The sequence below is a fragment of the Symphodus melops genome, assembly GCF_947650265.1.
Source record: "Symphodus melops genome assembly, chromosome: 5".
Classification (NCBI taxonomy): Eukaryota; Metazoa; Chordata; class Actinopteri; order Labriformes; family Labridae; genus Symphodus; species Symphodus melops.
The window spans coordinates 11,873,893-11,888,248 of NC_136695.1; the positions used below are offsets into that span (position 1 = coordinate 11,873,893).

At 45.1% G+C, this 14,356-nt stretch overlaps 1 protein-coding gene across 1 annotated transcript in view; it reads left to right on the plus strand.

The window, feature by feature from the left end:
- LOC306823861 (myelin basic protein-like) overlaps window positions 1–14,356 on the plus strand; it is a 55,424-nt gene that overhangs the window by 13,077 nt on the left and 27,991 nt on the right. Inside the window, exon 2 of the mRNA XM_079343738.1 lies at window positions 202–260. Coding sequence (XP_079199864.1) covers window positions 216–260 — 45 coding nt within the window. The 5' untranslated portion in view covers window positions 202–215. The remainder of the gene's footprint in view (window positions 1–201; window positions 261–14,356) is intronic.

The window sequence follows — 14,356 nt, forward strand, 5'->3', positions numbered from 1 at the left end:
ATAAAATATATATACAGAACACGTCAAGAACAGTGATCTTAATTTGGTTAAACGTGCACATCTGTTATCAATATGGCTTTTTCACTACTTTATTCATTCTTATTGAACAAGGAATCCGCAGTGTCATTTTAACACTGACTCAAGATAAGCAATCTGTTCCGTCTCCTCCTGGTGTTAACTTATGCTCTGTTTCTCTTACAGTCTCTGTCAGCAGCATGGGCCAGCATCTAGCAAAGAGGGAGTCGCCTGCAGACAACAAGGTAAACCTCCTCACTTATTCACTGTCATTTGTTGTGCACCTGACATAATGAGAATGCTGAAGTGTGTGGGTGAGTATATCTGAGAACAAAACATCTGTGGAGAGTTTAGTTTGGACCATATCAGTGTGAAGGCTGGCCTTTGTCAGCAGGACTTTGAACTCTGTTAATGACGAGCTGCAGAGCTCCATCAGTCATACAGGTTGTTGTCCCTCCACTCAGCTGATGTGGCATGGACTGATTTTCTCCTCCCTCTAAAGCTTCACACTGCAAAAGTCAACTCCGTACAGTAAATGCGAATGTATATGGAGTTTTACTGTAAAAATAAAAGAAGCACATTTTTCATACTCGGCCCCTTTTGGAAAAAAATGTAAATTCTCTCGAAATGTTTTACACATTGAATCCCAAACAATCACCTCACAGCAACTGTATGCAACCCACTCTTAACTAAACTGGGTTGCCATGACAACATCCAAAGCATGATGAGTCTGGGTAAGCACTTGTGCTTCCCCCTTTTATAGCTCCTTAAAACCACAAGCTTCCCTTGTGCAAAAATGATTTATTGACAAAAAAGATTTGAACTGGAGCGAAGCACATCCCTGCTTGACAAAAACCCCCTTCAGGTGCGCATCTTATTTACACACACGCTTTGGCCTCTGGTTGGCTAGAGTATAATTAAGTTAGTGTTTGATGTTTGAATATGTCCATAATTCTGTAACAGTAAATCACAATGTCTTCAACACATTTAGTTTTTTAGTTACAGTTTGGGCTCCATCTAGAAACTACTCATGTTAATAATTTACAGTATTTTCCCATTAAATGCAAATGTGTTGTTTTATGATCTATACTCTTTCATCTTGTATTGCTGCTCAGTCAGATTTTCTGCATAAAACTGGTCTAAAGTGCAACACAGTGGGAGGTTTTGCTGGCTGTTGTACTGTTTCCTGCTGCTTGAGTTGTTTCGTCCTGGCTTAAAGTGTGCAGAACTGTTAGTAAATCATCATCATATTTGCACTCTAAATTAACAATGCCTTCGCTGAATTAAATTGAACAGTAAGTACAATCAAGTGTGGGAAAAAAAACTGGAAGGTCTTCTGGCAAATGTGTAAAAATGTGAAGTGTAATTTCCTTCTTCTTCTTTTGAACCGTGAAAAACTCATTAAGAGCTTCACAATAGGCTCATTTCATTTTCGCGGAAGCAAGGTGCTCCAGGGCTACTTGACAGAATATTTAGATGACTCTTACAGTCATCGAATTCAAACAATACGTGAAGGAGTTTTAGTTTTGGGCCTTTATTACTTTCTTGAGATTGGACAGCAGAAAGAGTCAGAAACCAGGGGGGGGGGGCCTTCGAGTTAAATAGCTTCTTTTGTACATGTGACACCAAACTAACCTGCACCTGTCGAAAGAGATTGTTGGATGTCTCTTTCTGAGTAACAATGACAAGCCAGGCACTGTTACTGTAGAGGAGGATCAGGATTAAACTGGTACATTAGTATCATTTCATGACATTGTGTAATTAAACACAGTATTGCCTCCTTTTTTGACATTTTCACAAGCTCAAAAACTCCTGAAACGTTCCTGAAATGTACCTGGTGAGCTGCATGTTTGATCACAAACAGCTACATTTCCCACCTTGATGTGACCCAGACTCTCTCCTGCCACATAGACCCGATAGTAATTTCACATGAAGTCCAGCTGAGCCCATGCAGAATGCAGCAGGAAATATTTAGAAACATTAAGAGTGAGTGAGTTGGCGTGGGATGATGAGGTTTATATCGCAAGATGGGTGATATGATCCAGCAGATTCATGCTCTTTTCTGTTCTCCACACATAGTTTCAGACTCTATTGTCTGCTCTAAGGCGCTGACACACCAAGGAGATTGTCGGCGGTTGGTAATAGTTGGACGGTTGTCTCCCTAGTTTTTGTGATGTGTCCAGACCGTCACTACCAGTCGGCCCCTGTCGACCTTTTTTCAACCGATTCGACATGTTGAATCTGCGTCTGCGCAGTTAGATAATTTTTTTGGCTGTTCAGAGTTAAAATTTTTCTCCAGCTCTCGACACAGGTTCGGTGTAGTATCCATGCTTTCACCCATTCGTGCAGTTTCTCCTTATTTTTCTCCTCCTCCTCTTCTTTTCTTTTTCCAACGAAAGACCAAGGACTAACAACACCAGTGCCGTTTTCAAATTTTTATCAGACATTATTCGATTAGAAGTACCTATTTTTTGAGTGGTGAGCAACAGCGGTGTGAAAATGGTCATGTATTAAAACAAAAAAACTGCCTGCTGACATGGAAAGCTATGTCCTTTCACACCTGCACATAAAGTAAGTTGGCCGTCAGCTGTAGTCTTTGCGGCGTATTTAAGTGCAACTTTTTGGCCAAGAAAAAGGCGACGTGAGGCAACACTAGTTCTTTATTAGTGTGTCAGGGCCTTTAGACTTCAGCAGCATCTTTGTCTCGCCTCCTGACAGAGAAATACTGCTGGGCTGGTATATATATATTCATGAGTGCGTGTGTGAAAAAAACTTAAGCCACAGGTAAGATAAATTAAGATTATAAAGGTTTAGGCTGTTATGCATGTTGAAGATGCGTGTTGTGAGCAGGCCTAAGTCCAAACTGTAAGCAAGAAGGTGTAGAGAGAGAGAACACAGAAATATAGAGGATAGAAGGATCCATGAGTGTCAGCATGTGAGGCTTTCAGTGTAAACCCTGCTTCCTGTCTGTGTAGCTCACTTACTGCAGACTACCTGAACACTGTCTGTAATGGGTGGAGTGATCCTGCAATGTGCTGGGGAACCAGCAGGGAAGCTGATGGCTCAGCTCACGGAATATTTGTTTCCTTTGCCTGTGAAGCACACTCAGGGGAGAGAGAAGAGCAGGAAGTAGAGAGGTGGATTAATTTGAGGAGAGTGAAGCAGCCAGGAGAGGTGTCAGAGCAGCAAGTTGCATCTGTTTATTATGCATCAGGTTATCGCGCTAGCTCGGCCATTTGCTTTACCTTTTCTTCCAGCTTGATCCTCGTGACATAAAAGTCAATTTGAAGGTCTTACCAAACAGCCGGTTGTCATAGCAACAGTAAAGGAACAGTGCGTGACAGAGTAGGGCAGGTTGTGTTTAGATGCTTTTGTCTGAGTCGTGATCCTTCTTGCAATCCCTAATCATTTCAGCAAGGTTGAAATTACTCCTCGTAACAGCAGCTGTGGTAAAATATTTTTAATTCGTGGTTAAAACATTTTCACACTCTCCTATCTGGCTTCGAATTGCAGCATGATAATACTAGCCTTGATCCAACAGTTTACTCACATTAAATCAAATGCAAATGAGACCTCAGAGAGTGCATTCTTATCCACACTTTTTTTTACCCCCTCCAGATCAGTCATGTTTTATGTATATTACGCCGAATCATATCATAAGTGATGTCATGACACTTTACCTAAGGAGCATTTCTCAAAGGTGGAGTAATTCACTAGGAGTGTCAATAGGGACATGGAAAACTATGGCAGAAAAAACCTAAATTAGAACCAGATTCGTTGGAGAACAGCCATCTGCTGCAACCACATGACCAGTTACTGCAGCAAAGGCTGAGATCCATCAAACTTTATTTGTATAGCACTTTTCATCGAATAATAATGAACCACAAAGGAATTTACAAACAAACATCCCTAGACATTTTTCAAGTGATAAACTCAGAACACCAGAATGCAATGCCGTGTTGGCCAGATGATTGATAGATATAGTTGTGATTTTTCTTAATTTGAATGAAAGCACAACATGGAAAAAGTTACTCTTTTTTCTGCTCCTGTTATAGTTCAGGATCGCTTTTACTGAATCTTTACTCATACACGTTAATCCGAGACACCATGTATGTCGGGGAAATGCTGTTAATTATTTAAAAAGAAAATAAATAAAGTAGCATGTAATTCCTTGTGTGAAATACAGGAAATAATGAATGCAATGTCAGGAAAATAATGGCAGAAATGTGTGTTGTTTTTTGGCAGCAAGCTAAGTGCACTTCTGAAAAATAAATAACAGTTCATAATGTAATGTAATGACCAATCACATGTAAAAGAAATCCAGTGGAGGTTTTTTCTCTCTTCCATAAGGTTAATGAATTTATGAAAGTTGAGTAAAGGAAATGACATCACATCTTTCCCTACACAACAATCCCAACAACAAAAGCAGATTATTCACTTCTTCAACATTACATTGTTTTGGCACATAGCTTCGACATTTGTCTCACGTTGATGGAAGGTATGTCTTCACTTACTATATAAATCAGAACTTTTCTGAGTAGCCATTGATGAAAAAATTAAAGAATCTATAGAAACTTAGTTTGACGTTGCAGGTCCTTCTTTTATTCTTTACTTTTGTGCCTGGTTGTGATGAGGTCCTGTCGGTGAAGCAAAGGCTTTGACAGCTTCCTCCAGATGAGGGAGCTTGTGGCTCAGCTTGTAGACCCCATGCCTTCAGAAAGTATAGGCTCCACCACTGCACTTTACCCAATTAGAGCGCAGTATGTGTTGTGACCAGCCCAGCAGGATTGTTCTTCTGTTCCTCTGTGTGAGTTCTGAATCATTTTTTCCACCCCAGTCTGATCTACTTCTCACTTCTTGTTGTGTTTTTACCGGAAATACTATTTCTTGACGCCATTTTCTATTTTAATGAAAAAAGCTAAAGTGAGATACAACATTGGTTTGAGAGAACTTTTTTTTCCCCGCAAATGATGAAATCAAGTTAATGTCTGATTTCTGAAAAAGGAATAATAGGTGTAAGTGAAAATGACGGAACCATTCTCTTGACATTTCCTGATTGTTATTGGATGAAACTGGTTTCGTGAAAGTATTTCTTTTATTGAAAGAGTGAGATGAAATGTGAATGCTTTGTTTTTTTTCACCTCTAAAGTGTGGAAAGGATGAAGCCCCAGCTAACACCAGACTTTCTAGGTGGAGATTATTTCTGATAGCAGCCAAACCTAGAAAGGTGTTCAAATGGCTGCACCCATCTTTCCCTGTCACTACTCAAATATAAGGAGTACTTTGGCACTTTAAAACTCATCCAGTGCCTTGATATTGAATGGATATGCGAGGGCTGAGTGGAGCTGGAGCAGCAACAGGACAGTTTAGGTAGTATTTGAATCAGCAAGACAGGTCACAAACTTTGAAGAATTAAAGCTGTGGTTGAAAACCTACCATTTGCTAAACCCTTTTGCCTTTAGTTATTTTTCCTTCACCTGTCAGTATTTCGATTCTTACTCGGCACTTTGACTATTTTTAATGTGAGATATTCACCAATTCAACATTTATCATAATTGTTGGAAACAAGTAGTCCTTGAGTTCAAGGGAAGTCACAGTTGGGTTTCCCAGTTTCCAGCTGAAATTACAAAAGTTGCTGGCAGATTCTGTCAGCTGTTGCTAGTTAAATAAGCTAAATTCCTCTGGTTGACTTGTAACATTTTTCTGGATCTCTCATTTAAAAGGAACTCCTGTCAAAGTAATCAAAAGTATGCACAATACCCAACAAGTCTGAGGCTTAAACTGCAGGAACCATTATTTGTTATAAAGGTTCAGTAAGGTTCTTAAGTAATGTCGTGCTAGTTAATGCCATCACTGTAAGATTAGACTGTTCTTCAGTAAGCCATAATGGCCACCAAGCAAAGTGTGTGGCTTAGGACTCATCAAATGAAATATGATCTTGTGTAAGGTTTGCCATCAAAGCAGAGGTGAAACTCCCCTAGATTAAATAATAGGATTAAAGTTGTAATGTTGGTCTAAAGTCTGAGTTCAGCCACCACCAACATCCACAACATTTGGCAAATACAACAGACAATGCTGGTTGTCATTAGGGTGGTTGACTTTTTTTTTAATTAAGCTTATTAGCTTTGAGCTGACCTAATCCATTAAGAATGGGCTTTTTAGTCTTTAAAGGAATACTAATGGTACATGTTGTACAACTGGCTGGTAAGCTAGCGAGTTAGTTAGACATGTCACCATCAAATGTTTGCATCCCAAAGCACACTACTTCAACATGTGGAGAAGTAGAGACTTCCTGTTTCTACACCACATAATGAGAAATTGGTTTAAAAATCAGTTAGTATCTGGGTAGAAATGGCACAACATATGTCTGCCTGTGTTTTATAATATTCTTATATATGGTAATTAGCTGGCTGAAAGGTCACTATGTGATGACAAAGTATAGAAGGGAGAAACCCTATATAATTGGCAGGTGGGATCCTAATTGAGTTGGTGTCCTGATTTCTTTAACATTCCCACAGGGATGGGCGATGCTTCATTGTCTCCAGCACCAACCCTTATGTACAATGAGAGCAGTATTTAATAAGCCAGCAGCAGCTTGTAGTTCAGAGGACATGCTGACAACTGCTGCCCGATGACTGCCTCCTGCTGCTCACTTGGAAAAAAAGAACTGCCTACTTCAGTTTTTCTCTTGCGCCTTCACCCAACACCTCGTGTTAATTAGGACCGACCAAAACTTGTGGGATGATTTCAGAGCTGTGCAATGTTCTTTGCAATATAAGGCCTAAGCCTCTAGTTTAAGGTTATTGATCATTCTACAGTTTGTACTATGGTGTTTGTTAAAAAATGTTTAACTAAATAAAGGTTACACTCGTCCTCCACTGAAAAATTATTGCTCAAGGAAAGTCCCTTTCTTTCTACTATATATTTTAAGTTCACAATACAGATTGAGGTTTTGCATTTGATGGGAAGCATAATGAGGTAGAGATTGCAAATGTTACATTTCTTTGGTTCTTTTGAAAGTAGTATGTTTAAAATCCCCTTCTGTAATTAGTTGCATTAAGGATCCCTGAAACAGTTATGCCCGGTTCACGCAGCAGGATTTGAAAATTGTCGGCCGATTTCCCAAACCTTACAGACCACACACGTGGCGATAAATAATCACAGTTTTGGTCGTACAGTGTGTGGTGTGCGGCCACACGGCAACATCAACACACCACACACCAACCGATTTCACTCGCGAACGTCCTCCGATCAGATGAGAAATCTCGCAAAACCTCTCGAGATCAAACGTGATTCCAGAGTCAACAAACAACTCCTCTCCTTGTCATTTCAGTTATGATATTCTTTACACAAAACATTGTATAGTCATTGACAATGTTGCCATCGGTTGACAAGTTGGCCCTTCATCTCCGATGTCCACTGGACTTTTGATGTGTCATGACAGCCGTTTTGACTTTTGGATTTCCTGCACGTTCCCGCCGTTTCCTCGCCACTTCGTCACCTCACTTTCTGATTGGCTACGCGTCACAGTCAACAGGCTCATGCTCGTTTTCCCCTCGGGGGGACACCACACACAATGAGAAATCAGGCCACAACAATCTAACTTATTGAATATCTTTGGGTTACTTAACGTAACCTCGGTTCTTTGATAACAGAGTGAGGTGTTTCACTATTGGAATCGCCTTGGCGTCACCAATCTGGAAGCTCCAATGACACAACGTCTGTCAGAGACAGACAGGTCGAACTGTATTCGGGGCACGCCCCCCTCATACAGGTCCTTCTCAAAAAATTAGCATATTGTGATAAAGTTCATTATTTTCTGTAATGTACTGATAAACATTAGACTTTCATATAATTTAGATTCATTACACACAACTGAAGTAGTTCAAGCCTGATTTTGGCAAAAAAGTCAAGAAAAACCAAAAAACCCTATCTCAAAAAATTAGCATATTTCATCCTACCAATAAAAGAAAAGTGTTTTTAATACCATAAAAGTCAACCTTCAAATAATTATGTTCAGTTATGCACTCAATACTTGGTCGGGAATCCTTTTGCAGAAATGACTGCTTCAATGCGGCGTGGCATGGAGGCAATCAGCCTGTGGCACTGCTGAGGTCTTATGGAGGCCCAGGATGCTTCGATAGCGGCCTTAAGCTCATCCAGAGTGTTGGGTCTTGCGTCTCTCAACTGTCTCTTCACAATATCCCACAGATTCTCTATGGGGTTCAGGTCAGGAGAGTTGGCAGGCCAATTGAGCACAGTAATACCATGGCCAGTAAACCATTTACCAGTGGTTTTGGCACTGTGAGCAGGTGCCAGTTCGTGCTGAAAAATGAAATCTTCATCTCCATAAAGCTTTTCAGCAGATGGAAGCATGAAGTGCTCCAAAATCTCCTGATAGCTAGCTGCATTGACCCTGCCCTTGATAAAACACAGTGGACCAACACCAGCAGCTGACATGGCACCCCAGACCATCACTGACTGTGGGTACTTGACACTGGACTTCAGGCATTTTGGCATTTCCTTCTCTCCAGTCTTCCTCCAGACTCTGGCACCTTGATTTCCGAATGACATGCAAAATTTGCTTTCATCCGAAAAAAGTACTTTGGACTGAGCAACAGTCCAGTGCTGCATCTCTGTAGCCCAGGTCAGGCGCTTCTGCCGCTGTTTCTGGTTCAAAAGTGGAATGCGGCACCTGTAGCCCATTTCCTGCACACGCCTGTGCACGGTGGCTCTGGATGTTTCTACTCCAGACTCAGTCCACTGCTTCCGCAGGTCCCCCAAGGTCTGGAATCGGCCCTTCTCCACAATCTTCCTCAGGGTCCGGTCACCTCTTCTCGTCATGCAGCGTTTTCTGCCACACTTTTTCCTTCCCACAGACTTCCCACTGAGGTGCCTTGATACGGCACTCTGGGAACAACCTATTCCTTCAGAAATTTCTTTCTGTGTCTTACACTCTTGCTTGAGGGTGTCAATGATGGACAGCAGTCAGGTCGGCAGTCTTACCCATGATTGCGGTTTTGAGTAATGGACCAGGCTGGGAGTTTTTCAAAGCCTCAGGAATGTTTTGCAGGTGTTTGGAGTTAACTCGTTGATTCAGATGATTAGGTTAATAACTCGTTTAGAGAACCTTTTCGTGATATGCTAATTCTTTTAGATAGGAATTTTGGGTTTTCATGAGCTGTATGCCAAAATCATCAGTATTAAAACAATAAAAGACCTGAAATATTTCAGTTGGTGTGCAATGAATCTAAAATATTTGAAAGTTTAGTTTTTATCATTACATTATGGAAAATAATGAACTTTATCACAATATGCAAATTTTTTGAGAAGGACCTGTATATACAGTCGACCCACCCACCTCAAATCATTCACGACAGGTTTCTTACCGTGTCTATGCAAGGAGGGATGTGAAGGTGAAACACCTCACTCTGTTATCAAAGAACCAAGGTTACGTTAAGTAACCCAAAGTTCTTTTTCTAACTTCGTTCGGTGTTTCACTATGGGAGATATGGACGACTCCCGGATTGCATGAGCATCCCGAAGCTTACTGTTAAGGCTGAACACCAAAATTCATATTGACTCTGGTGCGACAGTCTCCAGTACTGCCTGTGCCACAGATGGCCCTGAGACATCCAGCCTGTAAAATCTAACAAAAGTATGCGGCGTCGCCCAACTCGCTGCATCACAGATATCCTTCACTGAAACTCCTCTGAACAAAGCCCAGGAGGTGGCCATGCTCCGAGTGGAATGCGCCCTCAGGCCCTGAGGGGGCTGTAAACCCTTAGAGCTGTAGGCCAGAGAGATGGCTTCTATAATCCAGTGGGATAGCCTCTGACGAGACAGTGGCTTTCCCCTATGAGGAGTAGCCCAAGACACAAACAGTTGATCATCTCTTCTGAATGAAGCTGTTTTGGCCACAAACACATGCAGAGCGCGCACTGGGCACAAAGTGTTGAGCCTCCGCTCCTCTTCCGATGAGAAAGGAGGGGGATGAAAAGCCCTCAACTCCACTGTAGGGCACCTGTATGCCACATCCACCACTTTAGGTACAAAAGCCGGGTTAGGCCGCAGGCAGACTTTAGTGAGCCCAGGAGCAAACTGTAAGCAGGAGGGTCGAATAGACAATGCCTGTAAATCACTTACACGCTTCGCTGTTGTTAAAGCCAGCAGTAATGCAGCCTTCAATGAAACAAACTTCAACCCTACTGCCTCTAAAGGCTCAAAAGGGTGTTGAGATAAGGCCTCCAACACTACTGACAGATCCCACAAAGGAACCAGGGGTCTAGAAACTGGGAGTTTCCGACGAGCCCCTTTCATGAAACGGCAAACCAGAGGATGTTGTCCCGCAGACTTATCCCCAAATCCAACATGACAGGCGGAAATGGCCGCTAAATAAACCTTTATAGTTGAAAAAGCCTTCCCTTTTTCCATCAAATCCTGTAGAAAACACAGCAAGTCAACTACAGAACACTGAAAAGGAATCACATTCCTCGAGCTGCACCACTCCTCAAAAACCCGCCATTTACCATTGTAGAGAGTACGAGTAGAAGAAGCTCTCGCACTCTGAATGGTGTCGATAACCTGCTCAGGCAGACCCGCTGCATTCAGGTTCAACCTCTCACGGGCCAGGCCCACAGTGCTATGCGGGTGGTAGATTTCCCCTCGCGCCTGGGACAACAGGTCCCTGCGTAGTGGGAGTGGCCACGGCTCGTCGTTCAGAAGCAGAATTATTTCTGCCACCCAATGTTTGGATGGCCAACGTGGAGCCACAAGGATCAGCGAGAGACCCTGTTCTCTCACTCTGTCTAGGGTGGGAGAGATCAGGCTGAGTGGTGGAAATGCATAAAGCAGCACCCTTGGCCACGGATGGGCCAGTGCGTCTACGCCTAGAGGAGCGCTCACGTCTGACAGGGAGAAGTACAGTGGACACTGAGCGTTTTCCTGCGAGGCGAAGAGATCTACGGCCGCCCGGCCGTATCTCTGCCAGATTTGTTTCACCACCTGTGGATGGAGAGTCCACTCCCCGTAAAGAGGGTTCCCCCGTGACAGAAGGTCTGCACCCCTGTTCAAAATGCCTGGCACATGTGTCGCTCGGAGAGACAGGAGCCTGGTGCTGCTCCACATAATTATCTCCCGAGCCAATTTGTGCAGCTGAAGTGAGCGAGTGCCACCCTGCCGGTTGATGTAAGCCACTACCGTGGTGTTGTCTGTCTTTATTAAAACATGATGTCCCTGAAGAAACATCAGAAAATGTTTTAGTGCTAAAAACACAGCCCAAAGCTCCAAAACGTTTATATGAGCCTGGGCTAAATCCGGGCTCCAAACGCCGTTCACTGCTCTGCCCATTAGGGTTGCTCCCCAACCTGTCAAAGACGCGTCCGTCGTCATGGTAACCCTGGACGACACCGCCCCCAGCGGAACACCCGCCGTAATAGCCGCTCTCTCTCTCCAATGGCGGAGAGTGGCGATACATGCCGGCGTCACCTCCACTCTGCGATTGAGGTGACGTCGTGAGCACAGGCGCAGTGATGCTACCCAGCGTTGAAAATCCCTCATCATTAAAAGGCCCAAGTGAACCACAGAGATCATAGAGGCCATTATACCGAGCAGACGCAGGCAGAGTCTGAACGTCACAATTTTCCACAGCCGAAAAAGGGAGAGGCACTGTGAGAGAGACGTCAGCCTCCCCTCCGACAGAGTGACACGATAGGAGAGGGAATTCAGGTTGAGACCCAGATATTCTGTACATTGCATGGGTTCCACTCGGCTCTTCGCCCAGTTTATATTGAACCCGAGATCCATGAGGTGATTTAACACTGTAGTGGAGTCTCTGATTGCCTGTTCGCGCGAGTGGGCGCATATTAGGTAATCGTCTATGTACGAGAATATTCTGATGCCGCTGTTCCGTAACGGTGACAGCGCTGCTTCCACACACTTGCTGAAAACCCTTGGCGCTAAGGAAAGCCCGAAAGGGATGACTTTGTACTCGTAAGCTTTGCCCTGGAAAGCAAACCTGAGAAACTTCCTGTGTGTGGGATGAATGGCGATGTGAAAATATGCATCTGACAGATCTATTGTCACAAACCAATCGCCGGGGCGAATAGAGCGGCAGAGTACCTTGTGTGTTAACATCCTGAACGTGTATTTTCGCAGGTGTCTGTTCAACACACGGAGATCCAAAATAGGACGGAGAGACGAGCTCCCCTTCTTCGGAATGAGGAAGTAGCGCGAGAAAAAGCCGACCTCTACTTCTTCGTCCGCAACGGCTCTGATAGCTTGTTTGTCTAACAGAGACTTTATTTCGTTCTCCAGGACACGTGCCGCATCTCCGTAGGCTACTGAAGCTAACACACCGTTGAACCTGGGTGGTTTCATGGCGAACTGTAGTCTGTAACCCCGAGAAACTATTGACAGAATCCATGGTGGTACTGCGCATGCGCGCCACCGACCTGCCCGCACTGAGAGGGGACCCCGGGGGTTTCCCTTTAGTGACGTCACTCCCAGCTCCTGACGAGGGAGCGCTGCCAACAGAGGGGCGTGAGCTCCCTCTGTGGGCACTGAAGGAGCATGACACATGTTTAATTTTATTTTTGTTTTGTTTTTGCAACTCGCCCTCGGCCCTTGGCCTGGTTGCGAGGCTGAACCCTTTAATTTTATTTCTTTGCAAAATGAAAGTGCTTGGTGACACTGTACAGTCTGCTGCCCTTGCTCTAACACCTCTTGAACATGAGGAGAGACAAAATGTAAGAGGAGCCCTGGGGAACTGGAAAAGGCCCGGGCCTCTGAACATAGAGCTTTGGGGCTTGGCTCCTCTGTCCTTGCTCTCTTGCAAGGAGGAGGATGAGGAGAAGGGGGAGTTAGGAAGACCTCTTTTTCTTCCCATCCCCGGGGTTGGAGGGGCGGTTTTTAGCCGCCACAGCCGCAAAGGAGTGTTTCCCCCACGGCTTGTTATTTCCTGACTGAGGGTGCTGGTGGGCTTGTTCTCCAGCAGCCTGTCTCTGTGGTCTGGCACCCCCCTGTTTCCCCCTGGCTGCAGCAGCAGCTGCAGCGAAGCCAGTCCTCTGTGCTGGAGGGGGACGAGGAGTGTGTTTTCTCGGGAGGCAGAGGTCAAAAGCCTCACCTTCCTGTTTTCTGAGAGTACTGGTCTCCCTCATTTTCTCCAGAGCGGGACCGAAAAGACCCTTAGCCGGATCAAATGCTGCATCCATAACGTCTGCTTTTTGTGCATCACTCAGACCCGAGAGGTTCAGCCACAAGGCCCTCTCACCGGCAACAGCGAGTCCCATAATTCGGCCGCAGCCCTGCACTGCACCTCGGGAGGAGCGTAGGATGAGGTCATTAACAACACAAATCTCATCCCAGAGGCCCGGGTTCGGTGACCCGCTGTCCAGTTGGCGGCCCATCTCCTCCAGGATTTCGGCCTGATATGCAGATAGCAGAGTCGTGGCATTAAGAGAACACACTGACTGAGCCCCATATTTGTACATCCTCTGGAAAATGGAGGCAGTAACGCGCTCCATTTTATTAGGCAGAGAGATGTTGCTGGATGCCGAGAGTGAACGGCGATTCGGGTGAAGGTGGTAAGCCACTGAAGGCTCCACCGCTGGGGGTTCGGCCAGCCCCAGGTCCTTCATCCCGTGAATCTCCAGCTGAGAGTAACCTTTGGTGGGGAGTTTACTCTTAAATGGGCAAGACCAGTAACGGCTCATCTCCTTCATGCAAGCTGGTACTGCAGGAAGGAGTTGTTTGGCAGGAGATTGGGCTGGTGGGAGCCTCTTACCATCATAGAGGTCCCTCTCTGTCCCTCCAGCATCCATGGCTGCAGGCCATGGGATCCCTAATTTGGAAGCAGCTCGCTTGCACACTTCGTACAAGTTGCTGTCCGCAGGGGAGGCCACGTCAGATGCACTGGGCGGCCTGGACTGCTGGACGGGAAATGTGGTGTCATCCTCCACATCCTCCATCTCCTCCATGTCGAGAAGGTCAGAGCTGGCGTCGCCCTCTGCCTCATCAATGCCCGGTTCCACACCGAGGAGGTCCTCGAAAAGTGGAGGCATATCCGGGGACTCGTCCTCCATCATGTCCGCCCAGCTGCGCGCAGCTCGCGGCTGATGGGTGCTGGTAGTAGCCTGTGGCGTGGCTGTTGTCAGGCATGGGTCCTGACTGTTGGCCACTGCTACTCTCAGTCTTCGTTCCAAAATCTTTTCTGGCATCGATGTGCAGTGAGGGCATGACTGGGGGTCAGCCAGGGATGCTTGGGCATGCTTAGTGCCCATGCAGACGATGCACATCGGGTGAGGGTCCCTGCCTGAGATAGATGCCCCGCACGACGCAGGGC